This window comes from Mustela nigripes, chromosome 9, assembly GCF_022355385.1.
Source record: "Mustela nigripes isolate SB6536 chromosome 9, MUSNIG.SB6536, whole genome shotgun sequence".
Classification (NCBI taxonomy): domain Eukaryota; kingdom Metazoa; phylum Chordata; class Mammalia; order Carnivora; family Mustelidae; genus Mustela; species Mustela nigripes.
The window spans coordinates 85982525-85996468 of record NC_081565.1 but is presented as its reverse complement, the minus strand read 5'-3'; the positions used below and the strand labels follow the sequence as shown (position 1 = coordinate 85996468).

General features: G+C 46.0%; 1 protein-coding gene across 1 annotated transcript in view; it reads right to left on the bottom strand.

Annotated features, from left to right (window-relative positions):
• Nucleotides 1-1272, bottom strand: part of RCL1 (RNA terminal phosphate cyclase like 1) — a 64364-nt gene extending 63092 nt beyond the window's left edge. Inside the window, exon 1 of the mRNA XM_059411984.1 lies at nt 940-1272. Within this exon, the coding sequence (XP_059267967.1) occupies nt 940-1075 (136 nt within the window). The 5' untranslated portion in view covers nt 1076-1272. The remainder of the gene's footprint in view (nt 1-939) is intronic.
• Nucleotides 1273-13944: the final 12672 nt, after the last annotated feature.

The window sequence follows — 13944 nt, the reverse complement described above, 5'->3', positions numbered from 1 at the left end:
CAGGACCGACAAAGCTTCCAAGAGCAAGCACAGACCCTCTCCTTCCATTTGCAGGCAGGTCTTTCCTTATTTGCTTCGAGTGAAATCTCCCAACCTGGGATAACCAGACAGAAGCTTTCGAATGCGTGCGTCTTATTTCAGGGGCCAGTTTAAACCCGCACCACTGAACTCCATGTGAGTTTAAACAGGGCCGGTTTTCCCATCCATCCGCCTTTGTCGGGCAAAGCTTGGACAGCTGTGGTTTAACGCTTGTCCCCAAAGGTGACTAACGTCAAGGCAATCAGACCTATGATTTAAAGAAAAAAAAAAAAAAATCATCACCAAGCTTCTGTCCTGAGCACATCCCAATTACGGCTAAAAACACAGAATTTTGATTCTTTTTTTTTTTTTTTTCTCTGTCTTCTTTACTCCACACCCAAGCAGAGGTGTGCAGGCAGCTGAGAAATCACGGCGACAGAGACCGCCGACGTCCGAGGGGGCAACGGCTTCCCAGACGTGTTTCGGGGCAGGGCACGGAACCAACCGGCGGCACTTTATTCTCCAATTCTCTCTCCATCTTCTATCTGCCCAATCGCCACATTCGGGTCCAGCCAAGTGCCTTTACCCTCTGCGAGGCTGGCGGCGCGAGCGAGGGGGACTGCGGGCAGGCGAGGGGGCGATGCCCGGGGTGTGCCGCGACCCGTAGCGCCGGAGAGCGTGCAGCTGTTTACTAGCGGGGCCCCCGCGACGCCAGCGCCGCGCGCGGCCGAGCACGCCCCTCGGGCCGACCCCGCCTCCCCCCTCAGTCCCGGGCGCGCTCGGGCGTGGGGGCGGCGCGGCGCTCGGCCTCCGGGACGCGCCCGCGGGACGCGCAGGCTCCCCGCGCACCGCCCCCAGGGCATCGGCGCCGCACTCCCGCGGCCCCCGCGCCCGCCCCGCGCACCGCCCGCCCCGCGTTACCTCGGAGGCCTGGGTTGTCGTCTCTGGCCCGAATCTTCCGGATTTTGACGGGGCGCCCGCTCAGGGTGGACAGGACCAGGCGCTGGCGCAAGAAGTTGCAGCCCGCGTAGCTGAGGCAGTGCGCCTGAGTCGCCATGTGCGCGCCCTCCGCAGAAGCGCGGGCGGCCGGGGCGTGGCGACTTCGGACGGGCGCGGGGGTCGCGACCCCGGCGGCGGCGGCGGCGACAGCGGCGGGGGTGACCCGGGCTCCTCACCGTAGCCCTGCAGCCCCCGGCGCGTCCACGTGGTTTGGAACAGGAAGACGGAGAGACGAGACACCGGGTCAGAGGGGAGAGGGGCGGAGTCGGTAGCCGTCTCCCCGCCTCCCCACCCGACCGGGGACGGCTCCCGCGCCGGGTCTCGCCGCTATTGGTCCGCGCAGGATCAGGGCGGTGCCCGTGAGACGTCGTCATTGGCTCGCGCTGGAGCTGGGCGGTGCCCGGGCCGCGCTACCATTGGCCCGCGCTGGAGTGGGGCGGTGCTTGGGCCCCGGCAACAGCGCGCGGCGGGAGGGAGCGCGTGCGGGGGGCCGCTCGTTAGCCCAGCGCGGGAGCTCCGCTTCCCGGGTAGTCTCTGTGCGTTCTCTCCCCGCGTGGGGTCCGGGGGGCCGACGGGCTGGGGTTGGTGCTCACTACAGGCGCGGTACTTAGCCTCAGTACTTACGGCAAAGCAAACCCTGGATGTACCTAGTATTATCTCCCCGCCTTTTTCCTGCTGGAGGAGCTGGGATTAGCGCGTTACCCTGCTGCGGTCTCTGTGCGGAGCGCGCAGCCGGCGCGGTTCCCTCGCTCCCAGCTGCAACCCGCGAGGTGCACCCATTCCCGCCTTACACGGGAGGAAAGACGGGAGGAATATTGCACAGGTGGCGTGGCCCTATGCATGGGGACCGGAGTCTTGCGATACCAGGCCATTGCTTACTTTATTAGGAGATACCAAGATGTGCCCCTTTCACAGCCGTCCCTTTACGTGCAGAGCGCTTCCACCAAATCGGTTTCTCCCATCCCGCAGGCCTCAAAACGGATGGTTGTAATAACAACACACACACACACACACACACACACACACACACACAGATTCTGCATTTGCCTCTTTGCTGTCTTTTAATCCTGCATACCAGAATCTTACCAAAGATTGGATTATATCACTCCTCTGCTCAAAACCTTCAGAGAGGGGCACCTGGGTAGCTCAAGCCATAAGCATCTGCCTTCTTCTCAAGTCATGATCCCAGAGTCCTGGGATCGAGACCCACATCAGGCTTCCTGCTCAGCGGGAAGCCTGCTTCTCCCTCTCCCACTTCCCCTGCTTGTGTTCCTTCTCCCTGTCTTTCCCTGTGTGTCAAATAAATAATAAAATCTAAAAAAAAAAAGCTTCAGAGATGCACTGACATGTATCAAATGACTGCGAACTTATGAATCCAATACCGTTACAACCTGGGTTTGCAACGGTTCTTGGATAATGTCACCAGATCGTGAGTTCCAGAACATTTGCAGGGTAGGGGGCAGTGGTGATCTGCAAGGGTTGGAGATTGAGTAAGATAAGCCAAGGTGTGTGGGGCACCTGGGTGGCTCAACTGGTTGAGTGTCTGCCTTCAGCTCAGGTCATGATCCCAGGGAACGGGGATCCAGTCCCACATGGTGCTCCTTGCTCTGCAGGGAGCCTGCTTCTCCCTCTACCTGCAGCTCCCCCTGCTTGTGCTCTCTCGCTCTCTTTCTCCCTGACAAATAAGCAAATAAAAATCTTTAAAAAAAAAAAAAAAAAAAAAAAAAGACTAGCCAAGGTAGCAAGCCTTGTGTAGATGACTCAGTTATAGGGAAACACTGGGGAGGTCTGCACTCCCATAGAGTGACATGTTATTAGCCCTGAAGTCTATTGAGAGTGGTGGGTAATCCACTGATATTACTGCCTTTTCCATTTCTTAAGACTGCCTTTCAGGAAATTGGCAGTGTCTCCTGATGTGAGTATTGAAAGCTCCTGGACCTCGGTGCCTCCATGCAATCCTGCAGTAGCATGTTCCAAAGCAAGAATGGGAACCATCGGGACGCCTGGGTGACTCAGTTGGTTAAGCCTTTGGCTCAGGTCATGATCCCAGGGTCCTAGGATAGAGTGTCCAATCTGGCTCCTTGCTCGGCGGGGAGCCTGCTTCTCTCAAAGCCTCTGCCTGCCTCTCTGCCTGCTTGTGTGTACTCTTTCTCTCTGGCAAATAAATAAAATCTTAAAAAAAAAAAAAAATGGGAACCATCATGCCAGGAGTGGACTTCTTTGTGTATCATCTCATTTTAATTACTCAGCAACCTATACTCTGTAGCAAACCTCGTGGGTGCCCTGTTCATATCCCTTAAGCTCTTATCATTTTCAATGCAAACCTGTTGATTTTCCTCCAGTAGCACCTGTATCTCTTTGTCTGAGGGTTTTTCCCTCTTGCAGAGACCTCAGCAGATTAGAGGTGCTGAGGAATTAATGTTCCCCAGAGTCTTCAGCCAATGACTGATGGGACGTGATGTATCAATATCCCAGCTCCTCAACCCTTGGATGAGACAGCTCTGGGACATGGATTCCACAGTACTTCCCCAGGTTTCCCTAGAGGTTTTTTAGCTCCAGCTGCCCACAGTGGTAACATGCTTGATTAACTTTTACCAGCTTCCTTCCTTCCCTGTACACATCTCAGCTCCCTTCTGATATTTCCTGCGATTAACTCCCAAATTAACTACTTTCACTCAAATTATTGCCTCAGAGTCTTTTTCTGGGAAACCCCCAAATAAGTCCTGATTTTAAAAATTTGAGGGGTGCCTGGGTGGCTCAGCGGGTTACGCCTCTGCCTTCAGCTCAGGTCATGATCTTGGGGTCCTGGGATCAAGCCCCACATGGGCTCTTTGCTTGGCAGAGAGTCTGCTTCTCCCCCCACCGCCTGCCTTTCTGCCTACTTGTGATCTCTACCAAATAAATAAATAAATAAAATCTTTTTTTAAAAAATTGAGAACTGAGGTTCAGAGAAAATAAATGACCCGCTTAAAGTGGCATAGCTAATAAATGACAACCAAAATAGAAATTCCATCTGCCTGTCTGTCTCTCTCACTCTCCCACTTGTCTCCCTCTCCCTCTCTCTTAAGTCCTATATCTTTGGAACCCTGAATCTCCAATTAAAAGCCTGGCTGTTTTGAAGCTGCCAGGCCAGAGAGACCCACACAGAGAGTGGATTATTCTAGCTGACAGCTAGCATCAATCATAGACATGGGGGTGATGGAGCCTTCAGGTGATTGCAGTCCCCAGCCAGCCTCTGAAGCCACTCTGGCTAACACCATTTAGAGCACAGATAAATGGTCCTCAGAGCCCCCCAGACTGCATGTTCCTGAGCTAAATAAATGTTTGTTACTGTTTTAAGCTATGGGTTTGGGGGTAGTTTGTTACACACTAACAAATAACTGAAACTACGTATCCCTTGCATAACTCTAGGTTAGCAAACCAGGAGAAGAAACATCTTGCATGAGATTTGAAAGATGTAAAGTCAAAGCCACATTGTGTCTGAAAGGTTCCAGGTTTTCTTGCAGTGGGAATACTTATTGGATGCTGATCTTGCCTAGTGGGCGGGAGCACCAGCTGGGCCCATAGCTGTTCCAGCTCTCACCTGATCCTGCTTTAGCAACTCCCAACCACTGAGCCAAAGTACATTTACCTCCATGATGAAGGACACCATCTTCTGCTGGTCGCTCACATCTTTGAGGTTGGAGACTCACAAGCAGTGAGAGCTGAGGCAAGTTCCAGCACATCCTACTGACTTTGGGTTTTATCAACAGACACAAAGACAACAGCCTCACAGACTGTGAAACCAGCCCCCACAACTGTAGAAGATCAAATCTCTATAGTAAATCTCTGGTGAGTGGTTCTGCTTTTCTGGTTGAACCCTGACTGGTACAACAAGCCATTATTGAAAGCCTACTGAGAGGAAGGTTCTCTGCTAAAGGCTTTACATACATAACCTTATTTGAGCCTCACACTAACTCACTCGAAAGTTGGATTATACGTATATAGGAGTTTATGATACAATTCTCTCTACCTACATTTATATTTGAAATTGTCCATTACAAATGTTTTGATTTGTTCATAGATTTTTCTCTCACACTAAACTGTAAATGACATATATCTTGCCTTGTAACTGCTTCCGCAAATAAAGATAAAAATAAAATAACATAAAGATAAAAGTGTGCTTGGCTCAGCAATGGGACATTGGATTTAGAAACTGGAATAGAAATGGATTCTTCCCAATCCATAAAGTTGCTGAACACCACATTTCACCCACTCTGCTATCTCATCATCTCCTTTATTCAAACCATAATAGACCTACAGGCTTTTTCTCACCTCAGCCTGGAACGAATGTTTACACTACTCCAGTTTTAGGATTAATTTCTGTGTTCAGTGCCCTGCCTCTGGGCCCCCACAATAACCATTCACAACTACATTTTTGCATATATATCCTTTCATAACCTGTTTATGTGTAATCTCTCTAAAAGCACTTAGTGACCCAGAGAGTGCAGAAACCACATTCTATCATTTAGAGCTATAAATGATAGAGCTATAAATGCAGCACCTGGATGGCTCAGTCACTTGGAGGTCCAACTCTTGATTTTGGCTCCAGTGATGATGTCAGGGTAGTGAGATCAGGTCCTACATCCAGCTCCACACTGAGCGGGGAGTCTGCTGGAGAATCTCTCCCTCTCCCTCCACTCAGGAGTGCAATAATGTGACTAGAATAAATTACTTAATCAATTAATTGAAAGATACATGGATAGCCTAAATCAATAAATTCAAACTATCTAAACCAGTGGTTCTCAAACCTTAGCATGCAACAGAACTCCCTGGAGGGCTTGTTAAAACATAGATTGCTAAGGTGAAAAATGGAGAGCTTTTTCTCTAGGCTTAAGAACAAAACAAGGATGTCACTCTCAAAACTTTTATTCAAGACAGTGTACTAGAACTGCTAGCCACAACAATCAGACAAGAAAGATAAATAAAAGGCAATTGAATTGGTAAGGAAGAAATGAAACTGTTACTATTTATGGATAACATGACACTATATATAGAAAATCCTAAATACTCCACCAAAAAACTCTTAGAAATATTAAATTAATTCTCAAGGGTCTCTCTCTAAGTACACTAATAACAAAGCTGTAGAAAAAGAAATCTTAAAATAGTCCCATGTACAATTACACCCTCCCCCCAAAAAACCTAGGAATAAAATTTACCGAGGAAGTGAAAGACCTGTACTCTGAAAACTATAAGACATTGATAAAAGAAATTAAAGACAGCATAAGCAATGGAAAGATATACCCTGCTTGTGGTTTAGAAGAATTAATGTTGTTAAATGTCCATATACCCAAAGCAATCTACAGATTCAATGCAATCTCTATCAAAATACCAACAGCATTTTTCACAGCACTAGAACAAAGAATCCTAAAATTTATATGGAACCACAAAAGACCTCACAGTCAACAACCAAGAGAAAGAACAAAGATGGAGGAATCACAATCCCAGATTTCAAGATACACTACAAAGCTAAAATAATCAAAATATCATGGTACTGGCACAAAAAGAGACATATAGATCAATGGAACAGAAGAGAGAGCTCCAAAGTAAACTTATTCTTACGTTGTCAATTAATCTACAACAAAGGAAGCAGAAATACAAAAATACACAAAAGACAAGACAGTCCCTTCAACAAATGGTGTTAGGAAAACTGGACAGCTACATGAAAAAGAATGAAACTGGACCACTTTCTTACTATACAAAAATAAACTGGAAAAAAAAATTCAAGACCTAAATGTGAAACCTGAAACCATAAAACTCCTAGAGAAAAACATAGGTTGTAACTTCTCGGACATTTGGCCTTACAACATTTTTTTTTTTGTTATGTCTCCTTAAGCAAGGGAAACAAAAGCAAAAATAAACTATTAGGAGTATGACAAAATAAAAGGATTTTGCACAGCAAAGGAAACTATCAATAAAACAAAAAGTCTATTGAATGGGAGAAGATATTTGCAAATAAAAAAAATTTGCAAAAAAATCCAATAAGGGGTTAATATTTAAAATATAGAGAGAATGTACACAACTCAATACCAAAAAAAGCAAACAATCCAATTTAAAAATGGCCAAGAGATCTAAATAGACATTTTCCAAAGAAGACATACAGATGGCCAACAGATACAAGAAAAGATGCTAAAATTACTAATCACCAAGGAAATGCAAATCAAAACCACAAAGAAATACCACCTTACACCTGTCGGAATAGCTAAACTCACAAAGACGAGAAATAAGAAGTGTGGGTGAGGATGTGGAGAAAAAGGAATCCTCGAACACTGGTGGTGGGAATGTAAATGGGTGTAAACACTTCGGAAAATAGTACGGAGGTTCCTCAAAAACCGTAAAACAGAAATGCCATATGAGCCAGTTAACCTCCCCCCAAAAAGCACTAATTCAAAAAGATACATGCACCCCTATGTTTATTGCAGCATTATTTATTATTGTTGCAGCTATATAATAGCCAAGATATGGAAGCAACATAAACGTCCATTGGTAGATGAACAGATAAAGAAGATATGGTATATACACACAATGGACTCTTACCCATAAAAGAGAATGAGATCTTGCCATTTAACAATACCATGGATGGACCTAGAGGATATTATGCTGAATGAAACAAGTCAGAGAGAGAAAGACAAATGCTGCATGATTTCACTTACATGGGGAATCTAAAAAGCAAAACAAAGGAAAAACAGAAATAGACTCATGGATACAGAAAACAAATTGGTGGTTGCCAGAGGGGAGGGAGTTTGGAGGGGATGGGGAAAATGGATGAAAGAGAGTAAGAGGTACAGTTACAGAATGAATAAGTCACAGGTATGAAAGGTACAATGTAGGGAATATAATCAATGATATTATAATCGGGTTGTATAGTGACAGACGGCAACTCCACGTCTGGTAAGTATAGCTTAATGTGTAGACTTGTAAAATCACTGTGGCACACCTAAACTACTGTAATATTGTGTGCCAACTTCAATTAAAACACACACACACACACATACACACACACACACACACACACACACACACAGATTGTTGGGTCTCACCCTAGAATTTCTTCAATACGTTTGGAATAAGACCTAAGAATCGACATTTCTGCCAACTCCTGAGGTCGTGTTTATGCTTCTGCCTTAAGACTCACACTTTGAGAAGCTTAAAAAACAAACAGAAGACTTTTGGGATGTCTTCCAGTGTACCAACATACACATAATGGGAGCTGCAAAAGAAGAGAAGAAAGGGAAAGGGGCAGAAAGAATATTTGAAATAAAATAGTGAGCAAATCTTCCCCCCCCCCAAATTTTTTATTAAAGATTTCACTTATCTACCTGGCAGAGATATAAGCAGGCAGAGAGGCAGGCAGAGAGAGATGGAGAAGCAGGCTCCCCGCTGAGCAGAGAGCCCGATGCGGGGCTCGATCCCAGAATCCTGGGATCATGAATCTGAGCCAAAAGCAGAGGCTTTAACCCACTGAGCCACCCAGGCACCCCAAATCTTTCCAAATTTAATGAAATACATAAATCTGCACATCCAAGTTGTTAAAGTCAGTACACAGAAGTTGAGTCTATGGATAAGAACCCATCCTGGCTGATACCTTGATGACAAGCTGGTGTGACCCTGAAACATAGAACCCAGCTAAGCCGTGCCTGGACTCCCACCCCACAGAAACAGTGAGATAATAACTATGTGTTCAAGGCACTGTGTGTGTGGTTACTTGTTACCCAGCTACAGAAAATTAATGCGCTGGGTTTCAAACCCAAGTCAGTCTGGCTCCCGCAGTCTGTGCTTCTTATCCCTTTCTTGATTAAACATACTGTGAAAGATGCTAACTGGGGAGTCGGGAGAGATTACAGACTTACGGAGCTCCAGGAAGCTCACAGGTCATTAGTCTAGCCCCCCTACGACAAGCAGATCCCCGCTCTGTCGAGGGAACGTCTAAGAAGGTTGGGATACTGAGCTAGAAGACAATGGCCTAAGTCCCACTAACACTGAGATGATGACCAAGGATAACTGCCAAGTAGTACTTTTAAAGATTTTTTATCATTCTTGGAGACCCATTCACTGTGATATTTAATCTCTGTTTTCCTATAATTGTTAGCAGGAAAAACACTGATAAAATTTGAAAACATCTGTGTGCTTGTTTCAGAGGCTCTGGGAGGGGGTGGGGTGAGGAACTTGAGTTTTGGCTTACAGACAACCTGAAACCATGTTCACTGAGTGTGAAAGTGACAGAGAAGCAGGTGATCGGCAGGTGATAAACGCTTGGAGCAGAACTTTCAAGGCACCAGTTGCCAATCTTGAAGCCATATCATAATTATGAAACGTTATGATTTATAATTATGAAGCTTCAGATGTGAATTGAAGCCCAATACATAAAGTAACACTGTTGCATAAACAATACAGCCCTGATTTTCTAGGATTGTTGAAAGTTCTCATATTTCATTCACTATCATATTTTATTCACCCTCTCTGCAAATCACACTCATCACTCATCATCAAATCACGTGTCCCAATATTTGATTCAGAACCACCAGCACTACAACTTTTTCACTGTTAGAAGAATACTTAACCACAAAAAGGATTTTATTTGATCCATGAGAAGTCAAAGGGTACCCAAGTGTCCACTGATGGCTGAATGGATAATCTACAAAATAGACTATATCCGTACAGTGGAGTATTCGTTGGCAACAAAAAAGAATGATGCTCTTTACATGGTATAACATGGATGAGGCTTGAAAACATTATGCTACGTGGAGGAAGCCATCTAGCCAAAAACAAAACAAAACAAAACAAAAAACAAGAAAAAAAAAACTACCTATTATATGGTTCCATACATATGGAGCGTCTCAAACAGGCACATCTGTAGAGACCACGTACATTGGGTAGAGACAAGGATGGTCACTGCAGGTGCGTGGAGGAAGGGGATAACGGGACGATGCGCACTACCAAGGTCACTTGACGTAATGAACACTGGGTGTTACCTGCAGCTGATGAATCCCTGAACTCTACCTCTGACACCAATAATACACTCTATGTTAATTCATTGAATAAAAAAAGAAAAAAAAGATAGTCACTGGAAAGTCCAGACTCACGTTCCACCAGCTTAGCGAGCCGGACGCAAAGAAGCCCCAAAGAGTGGGGCTCTCGCTACATCATGAACCCGTCTCTGAACTAGTCACAGGAGTCTGGGGGAATATACGCTCTGATTGGCCAAACCCAGAACACAGGCTCACTCTCTTTGTAGCGAACGTCTTGCCAGTGCCTCTCAGACTACAGGAACGGAGCTCAAGAGAGGAGTGGCACGGTGACCCCAGGAGATAACAGATGCTAGACGGGCAAAAACTGTGCGTGATCACCTCACCAAACCTACCAGTCTCAACCTGAAATCTCTTCATGAATTAGTGGAGTTAAAACTTCGTTAAGGGGGCGCCTGGGTGGCTCAGCGGGTTAAGCCGCTGCCTTCGGCTCAGGTCATGATCTCAGGGTCCTGGGATCGAGTCCCACATCGGGCTCTCTGCTCGGCAGGGGGCCTGCTTCCCTTCCTCTCTATCTCCCTGCCTGTCTACTTGTGATCTCTGTCTGTCAAATAAGTAAATAAAATCTTAAAAAAAAAAAAAAAACTTCGTTAAGATGTGGAAATCTTTCCAAGTCAGTTCAATTCCATGAACATTTTTCTTTTTTTTCTTAAGTATTTTTTAAGGATTTTATTTATTTATTAGAGAGAGAGAGTGTGTACTAGCAGGGGTAGCCACAGGCAGAGCGAGAAGCAGGGACATCACTGAGCAAGGAGCCCGATGTGGGACTCCATCTGAGGACCCTGGGATCATGACCCGAGATGAAGGCGGATGCCCAACTGACTGAGCCACCCAGGAGTCCCTGACCACTTTCCTAACACCAACCAGCATGCTGGGGTGCCTATGCCGGGAAAGGTACGAGATACAGGCGAGAGACTAAGCATGCGGAGACGGGTGAGACACAGACCCTCTTCTCACGCTCACAGCCTGATACAGGGGTCCTTCAGCTTTATTGTACAAAACAATTTCACCTTGGGGATCTTATTAAAGATGCATATTTCTGGGCCACCGTCTGAGATTTTCTGGTTTAGTAAGAGTGGGGTTGGCTCTGGAAATGTCTTTAAATACACGCCTCAGGTGATTATGCTGCAGGGGGTCTAGGAGCTACTCTTCATGAGATTCTCTGATACGAGGGAGAAGAAAGACATGCAAAAAAGGAAGGGACAGCACCTCCGAGAGCTGCCTCAGGACTAGGGTGAGTGCCTGAAAGATGGAGGAAGCAGTGTCCTTGTTTAGCTCATACCATGCATTTTGCACAAGGTAGGGTTTCCTATAAAGGAAACTACGGGATTGCATCCAGCCTACTGTGAATGTTTCTGATTATGATGAGCCTGTGGATATTTGGAAGATGAGAAGCTAATAGTTGGCTTTTGTTCACTGGCTTGTAACAACCCTGTATCTTTGCTCTCCTTTAATTCCAGTGAGAATTCTCAGGGCTAGTGCAAACGAATTTCCCCTTCAGAATCTACCCTACCCCAGGCATCTGGACGGCTCACTCAAGTGAGAGACTGGTTCTTGGTTTCGGCTCAGGTCATTATCTCAGGGTTGTGAGATCGAGCCCCGTGGTGGGCCCTGTGCTTGGGACTCTCTCTTCCTCTGCCCTCCCCCCTGTCGGCGTGCGCACACATGCACACGCATCCTCCCCTCCCCTCTGTCGGCGTGCGCACACATGCACACGCATCCTCCCTTTCTCACTCTCAAATAAATAAATAAATAAACCTTAAAAAAAAAAAAAAAAAGCTCACCTTACCTTTTAGTACTTCCTTAACGGAAAATCTTCATCTTTGTTTCTTTCAAATTGTTTCAATGTATCCCTTCACCTTTAAAAACAATTTACTGTTAAATACTATCGGGGTTCCATTTAGATTCACTCTTTTAGTAATAAGTAAGGAGATACCTTAGCCCGGTTAGGTGTGGGTACAATCTCTCAGTGTACCTGTAGTCTTCTTTATACCAGCATAGGTTTACTAAGACTAGAGTTTCTATCACTTTAGGATGTCACAGGCCAATAAAATTAAAAAAAATAAAATAAAATTTAAAGCGGCCAGTTGTGATGGTTTAGAATGTGTCCACCCGTTCTTCGTAACTCCCTTCAATGGGTGCATCCTAATTTTCCTTCCGTTGAGTGTGGGCTGGGCTTAGTGACTCACCTCTAATGAATAAAATATGGCAGAAGTGACAGTAAGGCTTCTAAGACTTGGTCACAAGAGGCGCTGCAGGCCCCAGCTTGGTCTTCCTCTCGGATCGCCTGCTGTGAGAGGCACTGGCTGCCACGCCGTAAAGACACTCAGCAGCATTACAGAGAGGCCACGTAACAAGGGGTGGAGGACCCGGGGAACAGCCGCGCGAGCAGGCCATCTCACAAGAGGAGCGTCCAGGCTTAGTCAAGCCCCAGGTGACCGCCGCTCCAGCCACTATCTTCGCGGCAATCTTGTGGATGAGGCTGAGCCGGAACCCTCGGATTCCTGATACTCAGAAACTGTATGAGAGAATACCAGCTGAACCTGCACAGTTTGGGAACACAGTTGATGACTAATACACCGATACCCTTTTATTTTAAAGTAAAGGACACTTCTCTAAACTATCATTTGTTATCATGTTTTACTTTTAAGATTTTATTTGTTCAGGGCACCTGGGTGGCTCAGTGGGGTAAGCCTCTGCCTTTGGCTCAGGTTATGATCTCAGGGTCCTGGGATCGAGCCCTGCATCAGGCTCTCTGCTCAGTGGGGAGCCTGCTTCCCTGCCCCCCCACCTACCTCTCTGCCTGCTTGTGATCTCTCTCTGTGTGAAATAAATACATAAAATCTTCTTTAAAAAGATTTTATGTATTCATTTGAGGAAGAAAGAGGGAGGGCATGAGCAGGGGGAAGAGAGAGAGATTAGAGGGAGAGAGAGAAGCAGACTCCCCACTGAGTAGGGAGGCGACTGGGGGCTCGATCCCAGGACCCTGGGATCATGACCTGAGCTGAAGGCAGATGCTTAACCAGCTGAGCTACCCAGGCACCCTTCCCCATCATTTTATATAATAAATGATTAAAATCCTTTAACTTGTTATCACACACAACTTTAACATATCAGAGAGTAAAACTTCATATACTTATCTACCCACTTCAACAACTATTAACTCATGGCCAATCTTATTTTATTTTATTTTTTAAGGTTTTATTTTATTTTATTTTATTTGACAGAGAAAGAGATCACAAGCAGGCAGAGAGGCAGGCAGAGAGGGGGGGAGAAGCAGACTTTCCGCTGAGCGGAGAGCCCGATGTGGGGCTCGATCCCAGGACCCTGAGATCACGACCCAAGCTGAAGGCAGAGGCTTAACCCACTGAGCCACCCAGGCGCCCCCAATCTTATTTTATGCAGACCCCCATCCATCGACCTATATTCATTGTAAATTATTTTGAAGGAAACCCAGACATTAAAAACATTTCATCTGTAAATATTTCGGTATCTATCCGTAAAAGATAAGTACCCTTTTATTTGCTAAAGAAATGACTTCAATCATCTTACAGAGGTTCCCATGATCTGATTTTGTTAACTGCATCCCTGCAATGTCACTTGACCTGTTCCCCTGTCACTATATACATAACTATATGTGATTTGATTATTTGATCTAAAGTGATATTTCTCAAGTCCAGCACTATTGACATTTGGGGCCAAATCTTCATGGTGGGGAATTGTCCTATGCCGTGTTGGAAGTTGAGCAGTGACCCTGGCCTCTAATCATTAGATGCTAGTAGCATTCTCTCTCCCCCTTGGGACAATCAAAAATATCTCCAGACAATGCCAAATACTGCTTGCGAGGCAGAAGTGCCGAAAG